Raw genomic sequence first — 24944 nt, 5'->3', positions numbered from 1 at the left:
AATTGAACATTTATTAAATGTTGGGAGTTTTTTGTTCTAACACAAAGGAATTTCTGATTTTTAGCTACATTGCTGTGCACGCTTCCTCCTCCTCGGCATTTTCTTTTCAGCATGAGTCAGGTCAAAGTCCTCAAGGTTTTAACACCATGAAAAACTTTCAAGTATTACTGCAGGCACCAGTCTAATTGTTTCCTTTTTGAACCTCTTACAACTGTCATAAAAAAATTAATTGCTTGAAAAAGCTATGCATCTTTGGATCATTTGCCTTTTCAGACAGTTTCATCCCAGTTAGTTTCAAAACTGTTGGTTACTCTGTTCTATCCAGCTCATAGTTGATTTTTAGACTCCAGTTGCCAGGCTCAGTTACTGTAAGCTCACAAGTATGGACCAAAGCATCTATTTCAAACTTTAGAATAAAAACCACCATGAAAATCCACCTAACTCTGGATGCTACATGCTTTGCATTTTCCTGTGTTCACTCATCACTTCCTTCTTACTTCAGACATCCTTTTCATCCAGTCTCAAGGCTGAGCACTTAGGCTTTTCAATTCTTTTTAGGCTCTCAGAACTATTAAATTTTTGTTGAAAACAAAAAAAATCTAGTGTCATATGGTCATATTAGCATTGACACACCTGTGGAGATCTGCTTTTGAGTTCACAACTGTTACACCTTGTTGCAAATGTCTTGGTGTTCTTTTAGTAACAGTTCAGGTTGTTTTGAGTTTTAGTTTTTAGTAATCAGCCTTTTGAAAGTATTTTTGAAATATTTTTGCAAGTCTAGAAAACACATATTTTAGTTTCAGCTAGTGGGATTTTTATCCTAGCTAATCAGTTGTACTGTCAATGCTCTTAAATCTTGCACAGAGTTTGAGATAGAGTCCAGTAGATCCTTAATATATGTAGCTTTCTATTAACCAGGGGATTAGCAGTCACTAGCTTCTGGTAGTAGTTCAGGATGCAGCACAAATGGGATATTCCTCAGAGCAGTCAGGAGGTGTTGGTGTTCATTTGTCTGTGGCCAGCTAGGGAATTGGAGGACAAGTAATAAATGTCCTGCAGTTTGGCTTCAGAGGAGTAGAAAAAGAGGTAAATTCAGCATCCATCTCTTAAAAAAAAAATAACATTTTAGTATTGATCTTAAATGTAATATAGATGTTGTATGCCTTTATGGAAGTCTTGAAAAATTAAGAAACAATATTTCTGTAGTCAAACAGTCTGTTTGCCAGTCTTAAAGGTAGCTTTAAAGCCACTGGGCAAAAAAATTTTTAAAGGGTAGTGGTAGTCCTAAAATAAACATTAATCCATGTTTCATAAAAATGGGAGGCTGTGTAAACACAAGAGGCTAAATCAGGGGAAAGGCTAGCAGAGTTTGGCTATTAAGTTTCTGATTTAGTAAAAACTGTGTCAATCAACATGCTTGTTTAGCTCCAAACTACTTGCAGTGCTGCCCCTTATGAAGGGATGGAGTGATGAGAGATGAGCTGTTTAATACAGGAAGTGGGACAGAGCGGTTAGGAAGGAGAAATGTTACATCCTTACTAAAAATGTTTTGTTAGATTCTGTCCATGAAGGTTGGTAGTTTTGTGTGTTTAAACCAAACAAAAATACCACCAAAAAAAAGGCATATGTACAGTATCCCATAATCTTTGCCTTAATTTAACGCTTGAAAAGAAGGAATAAGGCTCTGACTCTACCAGGAGCAGCACCATGCATGAAAGCAGTTACAAATCTAATTGATCTTTTCCTGAATTTAATTTCAACTGATCGAAAACATTTATTTAGGAATTTCCATAAAGAGTTACTTCTGAAATAACTGTTTTAGTCTAGGTTCACATACAGGCCATTTGCTGAATATAGTTTGGTGTAGAGGAGTGCATGAGATTAGGTTGACTAGCACCATATAGTTCGTCCTCTCTCTTCTGGAATCATTTACATTGATTTGCCCATAGAGGTGGGACAAGAATATTGATTTGTTTGTCACAACTATACTAACATAATTTTGGTCAAATTTTCTGAGCACTAAAAAAATTGTATTTGTAACTTTTGTTGTAGTGTTTGAAACTGGCTTAATATTTACTTGTTATTTTACCAAAATATAACAAGTTTAGCATTCCTGTTGTGATTTGTAATCTGGTTTCTGGATCACAGAATAATCTTATGTACTTTCGTGCTTTGATCCAGTTGTGGCTGTAGCTTGACTTACTAGGACTAGCATGAGGACTCTTGACAACCATGTATTGATACGGCATGCCTATATCTTATAAAATTGTTCAGAGATTGACTTATTTGCTTTTGGCAATGAACAGTATGTTTGAATTTAATTCTTTGCCTTGTCAGTGATTTAGACTTGTAAAAATACACTTTTACAGCATAGAATCACTTCTCAGGGGTTGCACTGGCAAGCTGAACTCGTGTAATTGGAGTACTCTGCTCAGTGTTCATGAGTCTGGGATTTTGTAAGAAAATCAGCATTTATGAAATACCTTTGAAACTCAGCAGCTACAAAGCTGAGGAGCCTTTCTGTGGATTTTACTATTGCACATACACACAACATGTGGCGCTGATTTTATCTTTGCAATATTTGAATGGCTTAACCAGTTTTTTTACCTGTATGATTTTCATTGGCGAACAGGACCTCTGAAGGTACTTCGGTGTTGACTGTGCACCTGTATCTTCATTATGAAATGTGAATTAAAGATTAATACTGGCAGATAACAAACTTGGTTGCTTAGCAGTCTCAGACTGAAATAAAAATACTTAATGTGTATTAGTATGCTTTCCAAGTCAAGTACTGTCCAGTGCAAATATAGTACTTCCCAGTGCAACCTCCGAACTACTATGCTAAATCTCCTCAGTGATCTTTTACTCCCATCCTTCTCATCATGCTGACTTCTCTCCTCTGTCTGTTCAGCAGTGGGAGACATTTAGCGAACGCTCTTCAAGCTCACAAACTCTGACCCAATTTGATTCTAACATTGCACCAGCTGATCCTGTAAGTCAATCACTTAGCTTGCTTGTTTGAAATTAATTTTATTAACACTGAATTTCCATTCATTGTATTTAGCTGTTATGCATGATTCCATGGACTGCTTTTTGGGGAATGGTGGCAGGCTTCTTAATTTTTTTGCTTGTTTTAGGAATATAAATTTTCTAGTATTGCTCATGTTTAAGATCTGAGTGCAGAGAATGTTTTTTTTCCCTTGACTGATGTGATGCAACACTGCTATCAAAGCCTGTATCACACAAAGTATTTAAGCATAATGTTTTTTTGAAATTATTTATAAGTTAATGCAAAGGCCCCTCAGTGATAAATCAGTCCTGTTTTAGATTTCGTCTTTAGTGGTTTGGTTTTTTTCAAGTTGCAAAGCTTGATTTGCACAAAATTCTAGGAGCTGACAATGCCAACTTCACTGAAAAAAGTGCTGGGCTTTAATGGGCATGGTGAAAACAGGAGTATGAAATACCAAGTTACTTATTAATAAGGCTTTTAGTATTTCTCCAGCTAAACCTGTGCTGTTCTAATGCTTTACTCAGTGAGGAGTGCTCTGAAGGATTATGTTGTTAAATATCTTGCCAAGTTTGGGAGCTAGAAGTTCACTACAGTGTTTCAAGTTCTGCTGGTTTTAAACTTCACAGCATGTGACATTGAAGCAGCTCTGAAATGCATTAAAATTACTTCAGTATTTAGCTTCTGCTTTCATCCTGCTTTTCTTACGGATTTAATTACCACTGTTAGTGTCCATTTTAATTTATTAATTACAGTGTTAGTGCCCATTTGATTATATAACAAAATATAATAGGTGTACATAATACGTATTTAATTGCTTTTAGTATTAAACAGGTCGCTTCTGAAAATATATAATACATAAATATACATATATTTTAAATACATTGGCACTCCACTCTGAGTTAACACTGATGTTTATATGGAAGTAGCATTTCTAGATGCTGGAAGCTAGAATTCAAGCTGCACTCTTCCCTGTGCTCAGAATTGCCCTTAGTAAACATTCAAAACAAATGAAAATGTCATACTTAGATGAAAAAGGGCTGTTTTTCACTTTGATAGAGACTTTTTTGGTTTACATGTACTGAATTTTTATGTTTTAATGAAGTAAACACAATGGAAATCAGTTTATAGTTGTTTCTTACTGTGTATGGTTGCTTGACAGTAAAGAGCTATCACAGTCTTATTTCCATAATAAGATAGTAATTTATTCTTACACATAATTAGTAAATGACGGAAATCTGAAGTTTGAAATTTTTTCCCATATGTTGGTAATCTAAAAAGTAGAACAGTGATATATGGAAAACTCATATACAGCCTTATACGTGTGTGTTTGTGCATGTGTGTGTATATAAACAGAAATTCAGCAGAAATACAAAAAATATACTGGGAGATCACATCCTTGATTCGTTTTCTTACAATGCTTGTGGTTGAGAAAAATTTTAAAGAATGATGATCATCTTTGATGCTTGCTGAGGTAACAGATTTGGGGAATAGATATTTCAGAGTCTTTATTTTCATACGAAAGTAAGAACAAATCACAGCAAATTTTCAGTAGCAGTGTGCAGACTTCTGATTTTAGCAGTCTCAACAGTGATGCAAAGGACTGATTTATTGAACAACTTCTGCTTTTCCAAAGGACGAAATCGGCTTTCTCAAGCAGTTGTTAATAACTAACTAAAGAGTAAATTCATAGACCAGTTCTTTTCTCTTTTTATTGGAAAAGCATCTGCTTTGGAGGTAAAAGTGGAAAGAGTAAAACAGTACATCATCCCCTGGTATGGGAACATAATTTGCCTATTGTAAGTGAAAGTTGGTAACATGTTAAGTTGTTTTGTGTAAAATTAGATTAATGATCTGAATTAATACATTATATAAAAATCCATTTAATCATTTGAGACATTTTTGTAGTCGCTGCACATTAGATTACAGCAGAGGACTGAAGTAGCTGCAGCAAGAGTGGAAAAAGAAGCAATATATTTTAAAGGGATAACTATTCCTAAAAGCCTGGTGCAACAAGAATGTTTGAGCTGTGACTAGGAAGTGGTTTTAAAATTTTATATTTGCAACAAGAGTAGTGCAAGTCAGTTTAAACAGTTTTAGAAGATACTAATATAAATATATTATGCTTGGTGAAACGGATCTTCTTGAGTAGTCAGAACAGATTACATTTCTGATACAAGGGTAGTTTTGAAACTTATTATTATTTCTAGGGACAGAATATAATCTGGGATTTTTTTTTTCTGTCATTGTCCCACCCATTCATGTATTCTGAATATAGATGACGGTGAAAAAACCTCAGACAGCTATGTCCATATTTTTAGGTTACTTGTGTACAACCATAAAAGTTTTGAGATTTTTTTAAGCTATCTACACTTAAGCTCCAAACCAGATGGAAACGGCTGTCTGGAAAGTACATTAAAATGGAGTCCCTTGTCTGAACTACAAAGAAAATGCCTAAGTGTGTATGGTCAATGCCTATCTAGAGATATTTTCCATAGGGTTATTATCCTAAGGTTTAGAAGATTTTACTATTTTCAAGACTCCTAAAAAGTACCTATTTTGTAGAGAATTACTCATACTATTTAAAGAAGCCATAACTTTCTGAGGCATCATAAGTAAAAGCCAACGAGTGGGGTTTTGAAATTGTTTCGTTGGGGTTTTTTGGTTGTTTGTTTTTTTGAAGATGCACTTAAAGTAACAGATATGCCAGGAGTATGCCAGATATGGTAGAAAACTGGTAAAATTAGGGTTCAATTTACAACGTGGTTATCTATAGAAATATTTCTAGTGCCATTTTAAAGCAGTATGCTACGTTACACCTTATAAATGGTTAGAGAAATTCCAGCTTATAGATCTTTGGTTTTATGGGTATATTCAATTCCCTGGAACTGTGTAAAAAAAAAAAAAAAAAAAAAAAATTAAATTTATGAAATTTTGTTTGGAAATGACATTTCACATGGTGCCAGAGACTCTTAATAGAAAAATTTAAAGCTAGATGAATGTCACTGAACTCTGATCTCCTCCACAGGACACTGCAATTGTGCACCCAGTTCCCATAAGAATGACTCCAAGCAAAATCCACATGCAGGAAATGGAGCTTAAAAGAACTGGAAGTGGTAGGATATTTTCTCTTGCTAACGAGAAATGTTTTGTACAATTAGAGTTGGCTTTGCTTCCTTAAACCTGCTGACTTTTTTCTTCTCCTTGGATGAATATATCTGCAGTTGTAACCAGCATAATTAATGAGATTATCTGAGTTAAGAATTAGAGTACTGCTCAGATAGGTGCAGAGTTTGAATTGGCCATTTGTTACAATGAGGATTTCACTGTGTATAGGAAGGAGATCATTGCTTGGAGTTGTTCAGGAGCATCATGATATAGATTTGATTTGGGCCTCCAGGAGAATGTCTAATTTTCTTTATTAAATACTGAAGGAGTCTGTGAAGATGGAGAACATAGCCTGTGTCAATAAAGTTTGTTCTACTGTGGTCAGAAACACTGAATTTATTATTTTGAAACCTGACAGCATTTGGGAGTATTGGCAGGCCTGTTTTTTAATGCTCTGGTCAATAATAAGGAAGGCGGTTTGATAACTTTCCTTGAGGAACAGTGGCGTCTCAATTTATAGGTGTGTCCAAATATGACAATATTTCCTAAAGACATGTAACTTCATGCACAGTCTTCTGCATATGAGAATAAACAAGTATCCACAACACATTTCTTTTAACATTTCCCTGGCCTTGTAGGTAAGTAAAGATTCCCAACTCTTAACTGAGAAATAGAAACAAGACTATTACAGTATAAAACTTCAAAGTTAAAATAATTAATGCACCAAGTGTTAAAACGCAGCAATTTTAGTTTTGAGTGCAGCACTTCAGATAAGGACAGAAAAGTAATGTAAAGCTTTGGCATCAGAAATAAAGGCTCATATGAATACCTTTGTTTATTTAGACTTGTTTTTCCATCTAGATCATGCTAACCCTACTAGCCCACTACTTGTGAAACCACCTGACCTCCCAGAAGAAAACAAAATGAGTTCATCTGTAAAATTTACAGCTGGAAATACAGTTAGTAAGTATCAAAGTACTTTCTGATCTCATTTTTTATGTTACACAAATGTAGAGCTGATACATTCTTCAGTGAATGAAAACTTGCTAGATGGGACAAGTTTATCTCATTTTAGAGCTTCTGCTAAGATAAAGACATTTCTGATATGAGGTATATATTAGAAGTAGTAATTAAGAAAGTTCTACTGATGTCACTGGAGATGTTTTCCTGCCATATGTGCTCAGAAACAGTTCATTTTTGTTAGCTCTTTTCCATCTTCCTGTTTTCTTTTTTAACCTTGGGAGCTGATCTATTGACCACAAATTTTTTAGGCTCATCTGTTTTAGCTACTAAGAAAATGTAGTAGACTCTAGATTTATTTTTTAGGTACAGCTTTTCAACTGTTTATTTGCTTCTAATAGCCTTTTTGATTTTCAGTATCTCCTGTGTCGAAAACATTTTGCATATTTTGATTTGATTAGTCCTTGGTTTTAAGAACATCTGTTTCTGAAACAACACTTCCAAACCAACAATATATATTTAAAAAACAAACAAACAAAAACAAACAAAAAACCCTGAACAAAACCCACTTAGAAAAGTACTTGCCTAAATTAAGATTGAGACTCCCTATTCTCAGACAAATTCTGGCACAGCTAAACAAAAACAAGCAACTAAAGCAAACTGAAAAATTAGTCCAGCCCAACAGCACAAGGAATTGCACTATCAACATTGTCTGTGATTTAGCATAGATGGTGCTCAGATACTTGAATAGCGTATGACACTAAAGAACATTAAGAAATGTAATTACCAAGGTAGAAGTCTGCACAAAAAAGAACCCTGTTAGATTTGTAGTGTGTTTTTAAGCATCAGAAACTCATTTTCTAGAGTTAGCTTGTGTTAAATTACTTCTTCAGGGTTCACCTGAAGGTGTTAACGATCCAAATTACTTACAATATTGACAAGAGCCATTTCTTCAGAAAAAAAATGGACATCCCATGATACTACAGTTTGAGATACTACAGGGTGGCTTTGTTACACTGCAATGAGGTTTGTTTTATTTCACTATATTCTTCCTCCAAGGGAAGAATACTTCTTGGTATAATTACAGTTCCAGGCCCTTTTTCAAAGGTTAAGCTATACTCAGATAAGGAAAAGGGAGTACAGAAGGGTGCTCAGGATTTAGATCCTGCATATAGTAATAGTTTCCCCATTAACAGACCATGTGTGCTCATTCTTTCTTTTGCATAAGACGACTACTCTGATTGAAAAGACAGACAGGCTCAAGACATTGCTCAGAACGAAGAATGCCACTTAAACAGTTCATGAGGAAAGCAAAACATATTGTAAAAAGGCACTTTCTAAATGACTCCTATATTATAAACCAACCAAAATACTTCTGTCTTAATAATGCAAAGGACTCAAGTAACCAGTTCTTCAAACCTTGTTTTTACTGAAGAAATGTTCCCAGCTTAAAGAAAACAACAACAACAACAAAAAAAAAAATCTGAGAAACAGACTCCAGAGTCAGTTCAGGCTACCTATAATCTGGGACCTCTCTCAATATTAGGCAAGTAGACTAATCAAATTGTTTACTGTCCATATGTCTTTGAAATTGGTTTAGAAATATTCTTCTGTTATCAGTGTAAACCCAGTAGTTTTGTACTGAAATTATGTAAAACTCTTTGGTCCGGAAGAGCTTATGTTTTCCTCTTTAGAAGTGTGATTACGTGAATTCTTGTTTAGCTAGGTTATACGACATCCCAGGTTGCTTGAGAAATATACCCAGTACTAGAGATGGTTAGATTGGAGAGAGTTTCATTTACCACATAACCAACATCTGCTTAAAACTTAATTTTCTTACTTCAACCCTGAAAACTGAAATGTCATCTCATGGTAGACATTCCAATTTCTGCTTTGTCAGAGGACGTGTGTATAGATACCTATTGTAGTTTAGCTCCAGCTGGCAACTAAGCACCATGCAGCTGCTCACTCACTCCCCCTTCCCCAGTGGGATGGGGGAGAGAATTAGAAAAAAATTCGTGGGTTGAGATAAAAACAGTTTAATAAGACAGAAAGAGAGAAGGAAACAACAATGATAACAACACTAATAATACCGACAAAGGAATGCACAAGAACAAGTGATGCCCAACACAGCAATTGCTCACCACCTGGCGATTGATAGCCCATCCCTGAGCAGCGATTCCTGCACCCCGACTAACTCCAGTTTATATACTGACCATGACGTCATATGGTGTGGAATATCTCTTTGGCCAGCCTGGGTCAGCTGTCCTGGCTGTGTCCCCTCCCGGCTTCCTGTGCACCCGTAGCCTTCTTGCTAGCAGCCCAGCACAAGAAGCTGGACCGTCCTTGACTCCTTAGCAACAACCCAAAACATCAGCACGTTATCAACAGTTTCTCATCCCAAATCCAAAACGTAGTCTTACACTAACTTCTGTGATGAAAACCAGCTCTGTCCTGGCTGAAACCAGGACAATACCATTTTTTAATTCTCTAGCCCTCGTTGAATAGACACACACCTGTAAAATAACTTCTAATCTGAAATAAACTTGAAATTAGGTATTCTTCAGCTGACTGTACATGGTAAAGGTCTTAAGCCAACTTCATTAGATTAATGTACCTGCAGTTTTAAGGCAGGGGGCGAGGGAGGAAGTAACAGGTGAACTGTTGCTGAACAGGAAAATCATCTCTGCAGGATTCTTGTCTCTGGGTCCAGGCTGATGTGTCTTAACACTTCTGAAAACTTTAGTGTGCTAAAAGGTTAAAGTAATGCCTTGAGACTGGGCAATTCATAAAAATCTTGACGTTCTTGAATAGAGTTTTACTCTTCAATGATAACTAATCAGGTGAGTTTCATTGCTCCAGTGACTTTCCACCTTTAATTGTGCTTTACTGGGTGCTCTGGAATCATACCTTGTAATAAACTATTGTGAGATCCACTTTTCTGTCTGCATTCATTCCACACATCTTGTGATTTTGGTGAGACTCCTCATTTCTGGGGGAAAAAACCTAGAGCTTTGCACAGCTTTTAAGGGTAAGGGTGTCTTTAAGGAAACTGTCTACATGATGCTGTAATAGCATCTTTCATTTTTATGGGTTGCCTTAACAAAAAGCTGAACGTTTTTAAAAAGGTTTAGTCCAAAACAGAGCTGAGTACTAGCCTTGAAGATACAGAAGTTACAGTAGTAGCAAAGCTACTGAGTTCAGTAGATATCTGTAGATATCTTTTCCTTTTTCTGACTTCTAAGGTTGATGACAATCCTTCAGCACTTATAAAATCAAGCATGTCCTACTCCTTGCTTTTTTTGTTTTTCTTGGATATCCTTTACTCTTGTTGGCTAGATTGTTGAAGTGATAGAATGTCAAGTGTTTAAAAACTATTGCTTATGAAACTTACATTTTGTATTTTAAATACAACATTATTGTCATTGTTTATTCTTCAGTACATCCCAGTAGTAACCAACAACTCAATCTTGGGCAAGGTGAGTTGATTTGTATTGGATCCTTCAATTATTCAGACTAGAGGATTTTGAATCCTGCCCACATGATACCTTACAGGGAAGCAATACAAGCACATAAACCTTTATAAAAAGTAAAAGTTAAAATTGGATATTTGAAATTATATATTACCTGTGACTGCTAGGGTATATTAATGATGCAAACCAAATATTAAACTTTTTACTTTCTTTTACCAGCAGATGGTTACAGCAGTTCAGACTCCTACGCTTCAGATCCGGAGCAAATTGGAAGCACTGTAACGCGGCAACGGTCAGTAGAGTAGCAACTGAAAAAAATAAATAAAGGGTGTTTAAAGAAGCCTGTTCTGTGCTTATGGTTGTTTGACAACTAGCTTGTAAAATGATGGCTAAATAGATTCTTAACTTTAACTCTCAGGAACCTGGGGCAGTCTGTTTTCTAAAGCATTAACAATGTATGCTATTCCTGTTAATGTGTAAAGTGAAAATGCAAAAAATAACATAGCCTAAAATGTTGTTTGGGATTGGCCAATCAAACGTAACTCCACGTTCAGTCAGAAATCTTGATAAAGACTTTCTCCTTAAACACAAGGGAATGTAAGCACAGGAAATGATGTTACTTGAAACCAATTTTTTGCTTTTTAAAAAATATCCATTAGGAATTAATGGAGAAGGACCTTGGGGCTTTGTAGCATAAAAGAAGAATAAAACATAAATTAGAAATGTCACGGCAGTAACTCAACCTCTTTTAATAAGTGGCTTTTATAAAATGAAGGGCAGTTATATGCCCAATATAAATTAAGGGTTTGGAGGAAGCTATGCAAGCACATAACCAACTGCATCGTTTGACATAAGAGAATGTGCTGTACTAGCTGGTACTAATTGTTCCTGTTTAAATCTGCTCAAATAGGATTAAAAACCAGCTATGCCATTAACCATCTTACAATCAGTTTCACAGGTAAGTTTCAAACCAAAAATAATTAGGGTGCCATCAATAGCAAAGAAAGATTTGCAGTTGTCTCTTCAGTACAGCAGCTTGAAAACTTCTTTCCTCTGTTCTTACTCAATGGCAAATCTGATTGTCTATCCTGCTTCTATGTATGTTTTTGTACTATCTGGAGCACAAGTCTTATGAGGAGCGGCTGAGGGAACTGGGGTTGTTCAGTCTGAAGAAAAGGAGGCTGAGAGGAGACCTTATCGCTCTCTACAACTACCTGAAAAGGGTTTGTGGCGATGAGGGTGTTGGTCTCTTCTCCCAAGTAACTAGTGATAGGACAAGAGGAAATGGCCTCAAGTTGCGCCAGGGGAGGTTTAGATTGGATATGAGGAAAAATTTCTTCACTGAGAGGGTGGTCAGGCATTGGAACAGGCTGCCCAGGGAGGTGGTGGAGTCGCCATCTCTGGAAGTGTTCAAAAAACGAATGGATGTGGCACTTCAGGACATGGTTTAGGGGACATGGTGGCACTGGATTAATGGTTGGACTTGATGATCTTGAAGGTCCTTTCCAACCTAGTGATTCTGTGATGATGGTTTCAACATGTTCATTTCATCTCTGATTTTTGGGTTGGGTTCTCTTGCTCAACTTGTGTAGATGAGTGAACCTTTCTGATGAGTTGCCGTTTTATGGCACAGGTAGCTTCTGTCCAGATCTGGCAGTGTCCACCCAGGGAGTTTTTCTCCCACTTCTTCTTTTACTTCCTTCCACTGATATCTCTTCTACAAATTGCAACTTTATCTACAGAGATGACATTGTCCTTAACCCTACCATTAGTCCAGAGTACTTTTTGTATTTTCAAAAAGCAAAGACTGACAAGGCTATGTCAGATAATGATACTTCAGGAGTGTCCTTAAGCCACTTTCTGCTTTTTTTTATCCTACTTGCACCTTTTATACTAGACTAGCTAAAGGGATGACCCTAGGAGTCAATGTAATTAGATTTGTATTTCACCACCTGGGGGGTGAGATGGTATTATAGAAGCATTGTCCTGGAGAGTATATTAAGGAAGCAGATCTTTCTATTGTGATAACTCAGTTTTCTGTCTGGACTTACACATCCAGGAATTAATAGGTTTGGTGTAAAACTTGGGTACCTCTTACCTCTCCTAGTTACAGAAAAGTTTTATCACTTATGAGTTCAGTAAAAGAATATCTGTATTTATGTCAGTGATTCAGTAAATCTGTCTTGCTCAAATTGGACTAGTTTGGAAGTTTCTGCAAAGCCGTTTTTAAGTGGAAGCTGTACAACAATCCTGTGTACAAGAAATCCTACTTGGAAATCCTACTTTAGGATTTTCCTTTGGAAATCCTAAAATGGCATTTAAGTGTGTACTTCAGCCTTCTAACCTTTCTGCGTGTGCTCGATGAACTTACAACAGGTATCCACTAGATGGTGCTCCGACCTAGGATGAGTTAAAATTTCTGAAGCTGCTATCGAGTATATAGATTTGTAAAATTGTAAGGCAGAGAATTAAATAGCTGTCTTGTACACAGAGATATATCCTTAAGCTCATTATACCTGGGGGCATATCCAGCAGAAACTTAGTTCTTTGTCAGTGATATTGAATGTAACCTGTTTAAAACCTAATCAGGATGTTGACAATGTCTTGCATACTTTGCAAATTATAGTGACTACTATCTGGATGGAATTGCCATATTAGGATTCTCTAATCCTGAACTACCATGGTTTGGGATGTGTATCAAGCTATTGGTTTCCCAAAGATAAATTATGATAATGTAAGAATAATTTGTATAACAGAGATTTTTGTGAATAGAAATATAAAAACAATCGTGAAATTGAAGAATACCAGAAGTTTAAAACTGATTTTGCAGTCTTCAAAATCAATGGCAATCAGGCTCTTTCCATGTGTCAAACTTTATTTTTTATTTGCATACTATGAAGACCTTTGGAATTTTAGTTCTGTTGTAGCTGCCCGAAATCACTACAGAGCTTATATGTTTTGCAGATCACATTCAGGAACATCTCCAGATAACGCTGCTCCGCCGCCACCCCCTCCAAGGCCTCATCCTTCTCATTCTCGATCATCATCTTTAGATATGAACCGATCCTTTTCAGTTACCCCAGGTAGATCTACTGTGTTCCTAGTGTGTATTATTTTTCAGCACATATATTCCTGAAGCAGACAATTTTTTTTCCTTCTGATAAAAGATGTAGAGTGTGTTTTTAAAACACTGCTTCTGAATTAAAAAGCTGAAAATGTTGTCACTCCTCCTGTTTGTATTAAAATCTGTACTCCACTCTAAATAGATAATTTAGAAGTAAATTCTGAATGCTGGCATTGTAGTCCTTTAGATTAATGTGGGAAGCAAAGTCAGGAAATAACATTTTGGTAGTGCACCCACATGCAATGAATTGCATCTGCCAGTAAATTTTCAAGAGGAGTACTTTTGGTATCAGAGGTATTGGAGACAGGTGTTAAGTATTTCACTTCAGAGGAAATGATTAAAGGTCACTTCTGATGCTCTGCGTAAGGGTTTTGATTGTACTTCTGACTTCTCAGTACTTTTCAACTCAGGATCACAAAGTATGAGAAAATGTTAAGAGTGTGTAATGAGGGTGAAAGAAAAAATGTGTAAGATCGAAAAGTATGACCATGTCTGTACTTAGAGCTGGAACAAAGGATAAGATCCATGTTCCGATTCCCTGATTTGTCTGTTTGCAAATTTGAAAGGAGATGACATTACAATTATGGTTCTCAACATGACAGGTTACTATGTAGGCAAAATGCAGAATTTCTTCATGTTGACAAGTCAAAAAATTAGGTAGCACTGTAATGTGAAGAGTAACAATCTTGGCCAAACACGATGCCTCTTTTACAGGACAGCAACAGGCTGGAGTTGTTGCCTATCCCCCTGCAGTGCCTCCAAGACCACAGCCTTCACAGGTGATGTTGTCACTTTTGAAAAGTCATATTCCTAACTTGTTGCATCATTTTTCTCTAACTCAGAATTTTAACTTATCTCTGAAATGAACAGTATTGCTTGGTATTTCTTGAAACTGCCAGGATGTGAATGATGGCAAAACCTAGACTATAGCCAAATGTTAGCCTTTCCTGAATAAAGAGTTGCTTCTGGTGGAACCATGGGAAGGGATTAAAGTAGAGATTGAGGACGAATGAGTGGCTCTGGAGCTCTGAGTTGTAAGAAAGAGAGAAGTTACTTTCACATTTCTTTGCCTGTCCCTGTATAGCTAATAGGCCATAACACAGGCTGTGAGTGCAATCTTTCAAAGTTTTGCAAAGTGTTTGTCTTCCATGTCTGGCCAGGGTATAGTTTTACATAACATTTCTTCTCCCAAAAGAAGTGGTCCCTTTTCTTCCTTTGTCATAGGCTTGGTGATCTTTGCAGTCCTGGTCTGAGTCACTTCAGTCAGCTGATTTGGTAGAAAACAAATTCTGGAAAAGTTGTTTTTTCTTTGTCTCAATCAGCTGAATCCTTCAACTGCTGTGCAGATCTGACATGGGACAGATAAAATTGCTTGTCAGGTTTTTTTTCAGAAGCAGCTACTTGTTAGACTTAAGCAACTGAGGTCAGTCAATGGATCCAGGAATCATCTGCAAGGAAAGAGGGTACAATGACAGACGTATTCCATACAGTGTGAGCACATGTTTGTGGAACTAAACTAAAAATCTGTATCAAGTCTGACAGAGCCACACTGGACTGTGTGACAGCAGAAACATCTACTGGCCAACGAGTCTAGATAGTCCTGTGGTGCATCCATCTTTGGTCTCATTCTCTGGATAATAACGCATTTGATTGAACTTCCTTTTCCCTTAAATATTTCTCTGTTTTTGTAAACACAGAGTGGTCTGTCTTTTTCGTATCTAGGATGAGATGCACTTTGTCTACTGACAGGACATAAATCTTTGTCCACTAGAAAGGCAAATAATCTTTAACGTTCTGTCACAAACCGTTGTTTGGCAAGATTCTTTGCATCAGAGAACTATGTTAAGAACAATGTCACTAAATATTTTTGTGATTTTTATTGCAGGGTGCGGGTCCTCATATGCATCGTCCAGTAGATGCTGAAGGCCTAATAGCTCATACCAGTACCTCACCTCAACAAATACCAGAACAGCCAAATTTTGCAGACTTCAGCCAGTTTGAGGCATTTGCTGTTTCAGGTGTAAACAAAGAGGAGGAAGATGAAATTGAAACACACTCAGAAGTCTTGCAGGTGAGCAGAAGTTAAGATCTTGTCAATTGCTTAATACCACCAACAGTTATGAGACTGTTAAAACCTGCTTCTGCTGTTTGAACTCAGTGGGGGTTTTTTAATGGTGTCCCAATCCATTGCTAGAAAGCAATTACATTAGACACTGCTACACTTAGTAACTGCCAAACACCTAGGCAGAGAAATTCTTTTCTTCTCAGTTCTTGATTGTAATTTAAAAGACTTTGTACTTATTAGCATGTATGTGCACACACATAATTGTGTTGGTGCATTTAATGTTTAGAATAGGCAAAACTTTTCTTGTGCTCACTCTTGCCAGCCTTCCAAATGACTTACTGGTAAGTTTTAAAGTAGTCTGTCTTAATAAATGGGATGACTATTAATATTTGTATACATTTGCTAAGACTCCAGTAATTTGGTTTTGTTCAAAGCCATTGGACAAACAGCTAAAGTGAATAGAGCTCGGGCATCCTTCTGTAATAGATCATTGGAGACATTTACAAAGCCTTGTTTCCCACTACAAACACAGGACTTAAACCCTGAGGCTTCCAAACTTTTATTCCTATTAATGTGACAGTAGCTTACTGCTATTACATGAATTACTTCATGTTTTCCTTTCATAATTTGTGGCCTTCATCCAGACTGTAAGTTCTCTGGGGCACTTCTGCATCCTCAGTTGCAAAAGTACCTGTGGTGCTTTAAAGTTCTGCCAACTATCAGCAGCATGTTCTTGCTTCTCTTAATCAGGAAGGTCAGTGATGTAGAATCATTTAAGCATGCTCCATGTACCTCATTGCCAAATCAGCTATGTTAGCTTAAGCTGCTACTGAAAACTGCTTAAGTTAACCTTGCTGATTGTTTTGCATTGATGTGGATGGGGAACAGTTGCATTGTGTTCCACTGGAGGGATTAACCTTTGGCAGTACCAGATAAATAATGGTGGTAAAGTAATAGCAGAAACAGCTGTAACAGTTCATCATTAGGCCACAGCCTCTTTTGTACTATATGGTACCTTATAACATTGGGGATTTGACTTTATTCAGAGGTCTTCCAACATGCAGAGTATAGTGCTTGAGAGCAGAGTACTTGCAAGCAACTATTTTGTCTTTTTTTAATAGTGATTTTAGACGCTATATTGAATCTTAATTTCTGTATCAAAAGACAGGTTTGACTATTGATTCTGGAAGTACAGCTTTTTACTATGTGCCTCTTCTGTAAGCTGCTCCTAGGCCAAAACAGTGTTTGTGACCAGTGTATAAAACTTAAGTGGTTTTGCTCCAAAGCAGGTGATGTTGTATTCCAGCTTGTGTTTCTAAAGAAGACTTGAACTGGAATTTTAGGTGTTAACTGTATTCATGTATCAGAAACACAGCATACTTCTATTTATTCCAACTGTTGCTGAATGAAATATTTGTTAAGAAGTAGTTTTCTAAACATAGCTTATATCCCCTTAGGTTGAAAAGCCCTCTGATTCTGCAAGTTCTCTTAGAGTTGCCAAAGCAGATGGAAGAGTTGAAGACAAAGCACCTGCTAATGTCCCCACTAGCGCGGTATGCAAAGTACACTTGGAAGGAGAGTGCAGTTGTCTGATGCATATGAAATTATACAACTGTTTTGATTTGCAACAGCAACTTTACACACTTCCACTTGAACCCAGTTTTCTTAGGTCCAATATGTGCTTGCAGTAGGTGCATGTATAGTGAATTTGTGCATCAGAAGATGTTCATGACTAGCTTTATTCTCGAGATAGCAGGAAATTAAGATACTTGTAAGTGTTCAAATTTTTGAAACAGAGCAAAACTTTTAGTGCAGCACTGGGTTAACAGTAGCTTTTTTGTTACAATCACATAGTTAATGGGGGAGAAAGCATGCTCTGAGATGTTGTGTATTTGCAATTGTCAGTTGTACCCTGGTGTTTCTGCTTGCACAGTTGTTTGTCAGTTTGTAGCAACTTACTGCCCTTTCACCGCGAGGGGCGGGGGATTTAGTACTTTTCCAGACCATACAAGAATGCAGCTAGGTGTCCCATCAGAAAATAGGTTGTAAATTCAGTTAGCTCAGCTGGTTTTAAGAATATGTAACACAAATTACCAGGTTATAATCAAAGTAGAAATGCAGTTTGTGAGAATTAATAGGGTGTGTTTTCCTTTTCAGGGTAAAGGCACTACCCCACTTGCTCCACCACCAAAGCCTATTCGCAGAAGATTAAAATCGGAAGATGAGCTAAGACCTGAAGCTGAGGAACATACACAGAAAACAGGTGTCATAGCTGCTGTTCTTGCTTCACAGCCATCTATTCCTAGGTAACCCAAGAAGTGTATAAATACATCTGTTATTGGGAAGTTTACATTTAAACAGCATACACACTTTCTGTTCTAGCAGTTGCAAACAATTTCAATGTGTTTGATTAATTTAACAGTTTAAAGGGTGTTGGTTTTTAAACAAGATTGTCCCAAAGCCTCTACTACTGAGAGACCTTTTAGACATCTTGAATTTTTTAACTTCTGCAAGTATGTGGAAATAAGTGTTGGAAGTATTAAGATGTAGCATTTGATTTTAAATAATGATCATTATGAACAGTCCAAAATGTATAGTCTTTGTGTCTTAGGATGAAAGTAGACTGTTACATTAGTCACTTTGAGGTAAATGAATGTGGTACAGTCTGTTGGGACTTCAGAAAATTGATTATGACAAGTTTTTAATATGTGCTTGGTTGAAACCAAGTATATGTGGCTTCCATGCAAACAAACAAGGTTAATGGAGCCAGGCAGAAGAGGGAAAATGTAACAGTGTAACAAGTTAAGAAAATATGAGAAGAGGATTCTGCTCATTTTAAGAGGGACTGTAAATGAGATGTTCAGCTAAGCGACGAAACGACTTATTACAATACTTCTAATATATTCTCAGATCAGTGGGGAAAGACAAGAAGGCAATTCAGGCATCAATCAGACGTAACAAAGAAACCAACACTGTTTTGGCCAGATTGAATAGTGAACTACAGCAGCAACTAAAGGTAATTCCATAATCTTTGTCTGTTTAAGAGAAGAGCATGGGAGGGCAAGATGTTAGTAAGGCACAGTAACAGGCATCTCTGCAAACCAATGATATACATAGCAGATGATATTGATATAAAATATTTAGTTGTTTTTATACATCATAGAATGTACCTAGGTGTGACAAGCTTTGTGAAATTCCAAAGGATGCTTTTACTACTACAAAACATGTTTTTTCAATGTATTTTCTTTCAGCTATACTAAAAATAAAAAAGCAGAAATCTTAACTTAGTATTAATAATTCGGGATAGCTGTTGTGGTCATCAGATACTTTAAAAACAGTACTGAGAAGAGCAGCTGAAGTGGCCTGCTTTCTGAAGGAAAAAGTAAACCTTAAAGTCTTAATAATTATAAATATTTTTAAACAAATATAATGTTCTTAAGCTGCAAGTTTTGTATTCCAGATTAAGAGTAGTCATTTGTTTATCTAGGTCAGCTATTATTGTCTTGGATTTATCTGTGGGCAACATCTTAACATCTTTCTCTTGACATCTTTCTTACCTTAAGATATCTGATTTTAATTATCAAGTTAATTAAAAAAAATCTTAAATGTAAATATGAATTAATGTGGTATTGTCTAGACTGGAAAACAGGCCATTTTAAAAACTATCAAGCCTGAATTTCACTTGTTACTCTTTATGAGAGTCAAGGTGTGTAAAATTCACATAAAAGGAAAAACTGGGGAAAAAAATTGCAAGTTTCAAATCCCTTAACTGAGATCAGAGCTTTTACCCCCTTAACATTTTAGACCTCTCTTGAAAATATTATACTTGGGTTTGTACCCACCACAACTTTGTGGTCTTGGGTGATTTCAAAGGAATGAAGTATATTAAATGGCTTCACCTTTGAGCAAGGTATTGATTTTCATTTATGAGTAATCACTAGCTAGCCAGTCTTCTATTCAGATTATGGGAACAGTTCTCCCAGATTCTAGAAGAGACGTGGATGTTAGTTCTCAAAACTGAAGCTGATATTTACCGGTTTTGATTGTGTGAGGAAGTTTTTAATATTCATTCTCTGTGGGCAGTCAGTAGAAAAATCTTTCTTTTGTAGGATGTTCTTGAAGAGAGAATCTCCCTGGAAGTCCAACTGGAACAACTTCGACCCTTCTCTCACCTCTAAGCCTACTGCCGTTAACTGTGAATTTACTAATTTTGAAAGGGGTATTGGTTTCAAAGCCTATTTAAAGATCCATGCATCTAGCTCAGTGCACTGTATTCTACATTAAATGTTGTGGTTCTGTTTTGTCAATTTGTCCACTTTTGTATTTAAGTATTTTAATTTCAGTACAGAGAAAAAAACTTTCCTTGAATGTGATACTGCCTCTCACATCATTTTCTGTGGGCATCTGTGATCTTTGTTGGACTTGAGTTTGCAGAGTTTGTCGCCAAAATTTCCAACTGGAATTTTTTACTGTTTTTTTTTCCCATTGCAACATCTTTGCAGAAGAGGATTGCTAATCAGTTGACTTTAAACTTTAAGCACATAAACTTTTCTTTTGCTATGGCATTTATTTTATTGTGCAGAAAAGAGAAAAACTAGTAATCTGTCATCAGCCAGTGTTACTTCCCAAGCTGCCTTTCACAATTGGAAAGTTGTTCACGATTCTAGAAAGCCTGCCTCTTTGCAATAAACCAACTTATTCAGGTTGACAGAGTTCTTGCAGGCTGTTTGCCATATCAACTGGATTTGATTTTTGTGTTTGTGTTGCATACATTATAGAGTATGTAACCACAGATTGCCAGGTGTTCACATTTTATCCATTCATGATCCTGATTCAGCCGCATGCATATAAAGATTTATGGTACAATCAGTAGTCTGTCAAACAGGCCTTTCTCAGTCCTCCCTTTTGTGAAAAGAGTTGGGTGTAAATCCCCAACATGTTAATTACACATTACCTAAGCACCACTTTTAATTGCATGTTTCACACATTACCTTTTTAATAACAGATCACATCCACCAGTCTTCACTATAACAAACTGTATTGTCAAGTAATGTGTCAATACCTCTATGAACTTCTAATTCCCAGCAAAAAAAAATAAAAACAAAAATTGAACAGTTTGCTGCTTAGGAATTTTGGGGTACCTTCTGTCATCTTGTTTCCAGGCCTTATTTTTCTGGCATATAGACAGGCTTCACTATTAACAGAGTTCCCTGAGTGTATCCTGCTATTCAGGTTGATGTACTGTATTAGGATTTGTTGTATATTGTATGATACACACCTTTTGATCTCATATGTAAATTTGCATTAATTGCTGACTAACAGCAGATATTCTATTTAATGGCTTCTTCTGGCTGTGGGATCATAGATGTTTAACTGCATGGATGTATCTCTGCAGAATCAGAACTAGCAATTGTGTGATTTTTACACCAATAAAACAGCACAATATTTTAATTTTGTTGATTCATCTTTACCTGGGAATTGAAACTCATTCAAAGTGGGGAGGGTTTTGTTACAGGTCTGCAGGGAATTTTTTGTAATTTTTTGGCATGTACAAGAAACAGTTGATCATAATCCCTTGACCATTTTCTTCCCTCATTTTTCAGCTGTTGGTCTGAAGTGATCAAATTCTCTTGGTAATCTGTGGCTCTACTCCTTTTGTATACTCTTATAAGCAAATTTAATGTAGCTATAACTTCTAAAAAGTAAATGCTAGCACTGACCTGGGTCAAAGAAATGTATAGTTCTTTAGTCTTCATTTCTGGTTTGATTTCCTTAAAGAGTACCTTTGAAAATTAAAACTAAATGGATCGCCTGTTAGCAGTCCTTAGCCTCGCGGTCTCACTCCTGTGCTTAAATGAAATTCTCTTAATATCTGCTTCACTTACAAAAGGATAGCTCAAGTAAGATTTTTCCACTGGATATGCTGTTTGTTAAGGTGAAAAAGAATTATTTTTCTTTTTTGTTACCATATACGGATTGGATAATTACAGTTAATTTTTATTACTATAACTATTCCAACATTTTTTCAAATGTCATGGAAGTGTTGCAGATGGCTTATGTGTATAATCCAAAGCAAGATTCCCTGGTAAGAAAGGCATGAATGGCGTAGTTGCATGAAAAGATACTTTCTATTTGCTTGTTAATGAATTAAGAAGTGATAGCTAAATGGGCACAAAGGTTATATATAAATTACATTTCAGCTATGTCTTGCCAACTAGTAGATAAAGTGCAAGACTTTGACTTGAAAAAATAAGATATAACCAGGGAAATGCAAAGAAAAAAAACCCAAAACAAAACCCAAAACAAAACTAAAAAACTTCAAAGATGATGGACTAATCAATTCTATTATAACTGCCAAGTAGCAAGAACAGTGTTTAAAGAAGTTGGGAAAAATGGGTCACTTACTGTAGTCAAAGACTGTTGATTTCAAGCCAACTGTATCTTGTCCATAGTTTATTTTAAAGTTAAAATTACATTTTAAAAATAGAACTATTTTCATATTAATATTTAAGTATTAAACCTATGTTTATAACAGCAGGATTCTTAACTCGGAATTTAACGTTTTAAACTTAAATGTAAAAAGCCTCTTGCATTCAAATGTGACATGTACATATGATTTTCTGTAACATCCATATCTTTTTAGCAAAATGACAAGTTAGTGTCTCAGGTGAAGAACTTGGGCAACCTGAACGTTTTTGTGTCTTGACAACAAGTCTATTTTTAAGAATTTTCATGGATTATTTTTAATGCATCATTCAGTACATTTTAAACCAGTTTTTCATAATCAGAAGAGCTTCTAACTGAAAAATTACTTGTATGTCTTAAAGAACATCGCTGCCACAATGACATTCAGAAGTTACCTCAGTTAGTAGTGTAACCCAACTTTAATCCCTTATAAAATTATTTCCTTGTCTTCTCCATTTGTTTGATCTTGATTCAGCTACTTGATGCATTCTTTTTTTATGAACTTAGATTGTAAACCCTTTGGGGCAAGGAATTCTGTACCATACCAGAGATGTGCTCTCTGTATTGCAAGTATACATGTAGACTACTAAATAATATGGAGTGTGATTCATGTGCCCAGCTAGGATGGATGGACAGCAGCATGCTTTTCTGAAACACCTGCAAAATGTTTTTCTTTGGACTTTGTGATTGGCGGAGTGTCTCTTTTCTCATTTGACTTGCATTGCCTTTGTTTCTCCTACTAATGTGCCTCTTTCGTCATTCCGCTTGCTTTGGATTTGCTTTTTTCTCCATTCATTGCCTATCTTTGGAGTGCAGAGAAGGTTTCTAAACTGCGAAGGTAAAAAGCTGAAAAGCCACTTTTTTGCGTAGTATTTTACATCCACCCAACGTAATCTAGTATTTTGAATTTTGTTGTACTTCACATGCCCCTCATTTTACTTGCAATTTGTATAGTACATGAACTAGAGGCACTCATTACTGAAAATGTCTTATGTCAACTTTAAGTTGAGGTTATAAAAACTTAAAACTAAAGAAAATAAATCTGCAGCAGTGTTTCTTGTGTGAGATGTCTCTGTCCCTTATGGATGGGGTGTGCTGTGTTTCCACTCTACATTTAGGGCAAAGTTGAGTTACTCTCCTGGGTTCAGCTATGCACAGAGTTTGTCTCTCAGTGGAACTTTGTGGATTACCTAGTCCGAATCACTTATCACTTTTTCTTAAAAGAAAAAAATAAAATGAAATGACTGTCTCCTGACTCAGTCTTAGTTTCTAGTAGAATGTAATTTCATGAAATGGTAATATGTTATAAAAACACATTACTCCCAAGTAAGTAATAACAATGCAATTCTTACTCTGTATGGAAGATTAAAAAATAACTTGTGTGTTTTAAACATATTTACATGCTTAAGCTGCTTAAATACTTTACAAAGCAGTCCATGTGCAGTTGAGTATTCAGGTTTATACTCCCAAAGTTCCATTCTTTGGGACATGCGACTTAATTTCATAAGCAGAATTCTAGCATGTTTTGCCATGCATATTGGTGTACTAATGATTTATAACACAGCTTTCTAGAAAAGAACACATGAAAACCAAGGACTTTATTCTCTAATAGCAAAAAAATTTTGAGTTAAATGTGAGAAACAGCACTTTAAATTGGGATTGTCTGCAAGGAGCCTGTTGTCTTTGGTATCCATTCAACAGGCAAATAAGGAGGACTAGCCTTGGAAGAATGGTTGCATATTGGGACAGGAGGCATTAAATCAGTTATTTGCCCTGACAGGGAGCTCGGGGAGTGGCGAGGGGAATAAGCATTACAACGGTTGCTATAAACTGTGAACGCTTGTGTATGTGAACACTTGTTCGGGGCTTCTGAAGGTCTAGCGTATGTCATCGGCTGTGCTGGACTCAGCAAAAAGTTACGCATGGTAGGTAGCTTCAGCAATATGTGATTTCTCAGCAGGTGTTGAAGGAAATACTTTTGGGAACCCCTATGGTACCCTGAGTATGTTTCATTAAACTGCTGTGGAATTCAGCACTTTGTACCAAGTGCTGTTGTGCCTTATTTTGCAGATCATCTTGAACTGCCAGAAAGCTTGAGTTCAGTCTAAGTATTAAAATAGTGTGTATTTCAAGAAAAAGATTATGAAAGGAATTTATAGGAAGTTGTAATTCAATGCATTCTATCAGAAAATGCAGAAGTGATGTGCCTCCAGCTTCACCGGGTCTCTTCTGTTCTGTATCGCTGCCTTTGGAAGAGGAGTGCTGCGATTTACAGCAAACCCTTCTCCTAGAGCTTCAATCCATTGTCTTTCGCTGCCCTCATGAAGGAACTTAGTCACCTGCTTTCTGATCAGAAGGAACCAAGAGGTCCTCTTGCAGTAGAAGGGTACTTAAAAGGAATATATTCCTTGGTTTGCTCTGCATAAAGTAGTGCTGAAGGCAAGAAAATTCCCATGGAAAAGCAGTATTAATTCACGTGTCATTTTAGCAAAATTAAGAGGCTGGTCATTTTGATGGATTTCATGGTTTCTGACAAGTTGCTTCCATAGGTGGACTGGCTAACCAAGAATCGTGCTAAAATCTCTCAGAACTTTTCATGCCAAAAGATTCAAATGTTATTTTGTGAATAGTTTTTTATTCTTTTCTTCTGTAGCCTTTTCAAATAATGGAATCCTCTGAAGTTTTAAAACTTTCTTTTTGCGAATAGCTGTGCCTGTAGAATAGTAGGAAAGTTCTTGTTCC

General features: G+C 36.4%; 1 protein-coding gene across 2 annotated transcripts in view; it reads left to right on the top strand.

Moving 5' to 3' along the window:
- Positions 1 to 19915, top strand: part of REPS1 (RALBP1 associated Eps domain containing 1) — a gene marked incomplete at both ends in the record, with an annotated part of 65005 nt that extends 45090 nt beyond the window's left edge. The window contains 11 exons of one of the 2 annotated variants that reach the window (XM_081997023.1): positions 2912 to 2992; positions 6036 to 6123; positions 6977 to 7078; positions 10768 to 10840; positions 13513 to 13631; positions 14387 to 14451; positions 15558 to 15743; positions 17195 to 17290; positions 17895 to 18043; positions 18648 to 18753; positions 19847 to 19915. In XM_081997023.1, coding sequence (XP_081853149.1) covers positions 2912 to 2992; positions 6036 to 6123; positions 6977 to 7078; positions 10768 to 10840; positions 13513 to 13631; positions 14387 to 14451; positions 15558 to 15743; positions 17195 to 17290; positions 17895 to 18043; positions 18648 to 18753; positions 19847 to 19915 — 1134 coding nt within the window. The remainder of the gene's footprint in view (positions 1 to 2911; positions 2993 to 6035; positions 6124 to 6976; positions 7079 to 10767; positions 10841 to 13512; positions 13632 to 14386; positions 14452 to 15557; positions 15744 to 17194; positions 17291 to 17894; positions 18044 to 18647; positions 18754 to 19846) is intronic. The other variant, XM_081997024.1, reaches the window with a different exon arrangement.
- Positions 19916 to 24944: the final 5029 nt, after the last annotated feature.

This window comes from Phaethon aethereus, assembly GCF_964289735.1.
Source record: "Phaethon aethereus genome assembly, chromosome: 3".
Taxonomy (NCBI): domain Eukaryota; kingdom Metazoa; phylum Chordata; class Aves; order Phaethontiformes; family Phaethontidae; genus Phaethon; species Phaethon aethereus.
Note: the sequence above shows the minus strand (reverse complement) of the source record. Positions and strands in the feature narration are given on the sequence as shown.